Below are 3,213 nucleotides of genomic sequence, written 5' to 3'. Positions count from 1 at the left end.
AAACAACAGCAACCAAACAAGCAAAAGAAAGAACAAACAACAAAAAACCACAAAACAGCCCCAAACAAGACAACAACAAACCTCAACAAACAACAAACAACAAACAAACAACAAACAACAAACAAACAAACAAGTAAACAAGCAAACAAAAAACAATAACCAAAAGCAATCAAACATTATTATGAGGAAATGTGAAAAAATGGACTAAGAACACAAGCAGTAGAACAAAATAGACAACACAAAATAACAAGAACTGAGAAAAACATACTAAAATGAAGAGAAGAAAACTAATTAAAACAAAGACAACCCGAACCCAGGCAGAACCAACTGTCATTAAAGGGGCAAACAAAAACGTTCCAAGTCTACTGCATGGTCGAACTATTCCTATTTCAACATGTCTTTGTCGCATACCCCCAACTCCCAACCCCACTTTCCAACTCACCAGCGGGCTGCTATTTCAAGAGGCGCGTATACAATCAGGGAGAGAAATGGCAAGATGACTGCAAGAACTGCGAATGCACGGACGAGGTCAACAACGTCTACAAGTGCACGTCCATGTGAGTAGGACTGTTTCGTGCTTTTGATTAAGGCGAGACACTTGTATTTTATCTTTGTGTGGCATCGTGATGAAATCAGGTGTTTGTTAAAATAATGAAATCGAAGAAACCGTCATATTTCCAACTTTGGGCAATTTCTATCAATTTTCATTTTTGGCTCCGCATTTCTTAAGATAATACCAAGGACTCCATACGTCCAAACACTGACGAGCTCCTGATTTCACCATATCTTTGTTTCTCATACCTCTTAAATAAACTTACAGTGCAAAACCATTGCATATATCAGTCATCACACAGTCATTTTCATCTATGTGTTATCCCGTATTTGTTTATTATCCCAGGTGCCCCAGCTACCCCGACCTGCCCCCATACTGTACCTACGTGTACGACTCCATGAACCCGTGCTGCAAGAAGCCACAGTGCAACGTCCCCGCGCCCCCCACTCAGTACCCTGGCCAGACTACGCTCATACCTCCGACACCAGGTAACGGGAGAGATTGCTCTGGTGTGGTTTGCTTCTTCTTTCCGATCAAGCATCTATCGTCCTTATCTCCACTTCTTCTTTTTTATGTTTGTTACTCTCTTGTTACGCCTCTAATCTTCTGGCGCTCATATGACCTTATGCAGTTGCGATTGCCGTAAAACCTGTACTAAAACTAAAAAACTAAAGTATTAATCCCCCTCCCCTCATGCCCCCCAAATGCATTCTCACATCATAGCCCGCTGTTTCCTTACATGTAAGATAGACCTGCAATCCCTCTGAGAATCCCACGGCTGTGACCCCGGGTCTGCGAAGTGGGAATGGATATGCAACTTTACTTTTATCAATGATTGGTACTGTTGTTGTTTTATTCACACTTAGTAAAAATCACCACAGGTTATTTGGGACCTGGCTGCTCGGATTCAGCTTATCTCGGCTGACTCGGACCCTCCCTCTCCGTAAAGCATCTTTCCCCCAAGGGATAATCCCATTTCACGTTATTTGTATGCTAAGAGGACAGCCTCACATTCCACTACAGACGTCTCGTCCTTCTTGCTGCTCCTCCTTCTTGTTCTCCCCCCCTCCTCCTCCTCCTCCTCCTCCTCCTCCTCATCCCCCCCAGTACCTCATCCTCATTCTCCTCATTTTCTTCTTCCTCCTCCAATACATTTTCTCCTAATTGTCTTCTTCCCCTTCCCCCTCTTTCTTTCCAAAAAGACTGAGGTGATAAGAGAAACACCATGCCTGCCATCTAATAGAGGCTATACTAAAAAATCAAATTAATATAATGATTTTTGTTAAATCTTTGTCCCCAATGTGTTAATCAGCTACTCTCCTGTTTCCTCAGATTACTGCATGGACAAGGGCGTCTCCCACATGGAGGGCGACAGCTGGGACGAGGGCTGCTCAAGTGTTCTCACATGTGAAGATGCGGCTTCCAACGCTATAAGCAAGAGAGACAAGTGAGGCTTTGGTCAATTGTATTTTTAAAAAAAATTGGAATCACAGCAAGTGTTTTGAAGTATGTGTAATCTTAAAGAATAATTTGTTTAAGGGACTAAGAAATACAACACTGTAATACTTTTTGTTGAAATTTTTATTTGTTGTTGAATTTTCACACGTCACTATGCACAAAATATACTTTAAAAAGTATATTCTACATTTTATTTGGTAAAATTCAGATTGCTGTTGTTATTCTAATAATGATCAAACATTTATTTGAAGTGATAAACATCCAGCTTCAATAACACATAGTTTATACAGTAGCCGAGACTAAATCTATTGAGGTGTATAAAACACTGTGCCGTCTCACAGATGCGCCAAAACACAACCGCCCCAGCCGGGCTGCCGCCTGGAGACCGACCCACGCAGCCCGTGCTGTCAGATCCTCACGTGCGAAGAGCCCAATACGAATGACCCCCTCAAGGTCGTCCAGGGAGTGCCAGGGAAGGTCACCGGAAGCAGCAAGCCGCCGCAGAGCTCAAACCCTCTCGTACCGCGAACATGTGAGTTTTAATTGCTTTCCTTTCATTATGACGTGTGCCGACAAGGCTATCGTATAATCGAAACCTATCGTATTATTGGTATCTACAGTTTTATTGAAATATAAAAAAATGTTACTAGTCCCTCCAAGGATTTTTGCGCCAAATAGTGACACCACGGCAAGGGGAATACATGTTAGAATTCGACGTCATTGTACACGCTATTGCAAATCGTAAGTCTGTAAAGAAACTTTAAAGATAAGAATAGATAAGGTGCCAATCCACTGGACGGTCAATGGAAATACTTCTTTCCAACTTGAAGGTCTACCACTGGGTCAGTCTGATAATTGTTCCACTTGGCGGTCTATTTGCCCGGCTACAATTAACAACCCTGACCCTTAACCTTAACCCTAATCCTAATCCTAACCCTAACACATTAACCATAACCCTAACCCTTCCTCTTGCACTAACTCCAACCCTTATTTGGGTGATTGCCAAATGTCTGATCGTACTCCTACAGCTGCCAGTTGGCCTGCCTCTTTTTTTCTTTTCCCGGTGGTCTCGCGTACCCTTTATGGCGATCTTGTCTGAAAGAGGCATAATATAATGCTCTTCTTCTTTTCGTTCACCTTTAAATGGACATCCCAGTCTCTGGTGTGACAGCTGCTGTTTGTTGCAGGTCCTCCATGCCCCC

General features: G+C 42.7%; 1 protein-coding gene across 1 annotated transcript in view; it reads left to right on the top strand.

Annotated features, from left to right (window-relative positions):
• LOC101847773 overlaps nt 1-3,213 on the top strand; it is a gene marked incomplete in the record, with an annotated part of 39,491 nt that overhangs the window by 4,956 nt on the left and 31,322 nt on the right. The window contains 4 exon segments of the mRNA XM_035973011.1: nt 446-557; nt 899-1,041; nt 1,886-2,000; nt 2,353-2,543. Coding sequence (XP_035828904.1) covers nt 446-557; nt 899-1,041; nt 1,886-2,000; nt 2,353-2,543 — 561 coding nt within the window.

Source organism: Aplysia californica, unplaced genomic scaffold (assembly GCF_000002075.1).
Source record: "Aplysia californica isolate F4 #8 unplaced genomic scaffold, AplCal3.0 scaffold00951, whole genome shotgun sequence".
Taxonomy (NCBI): domain Eukaryota; kingdom Metazoa; phylum Mollusca; class Gastropoda; order Aplysiida; family Aplysiidae; genus Aplysia; species Aplysia californica.
This window is presented reverse-complemented; position numbering and strand designations above follow the sequence as displayed.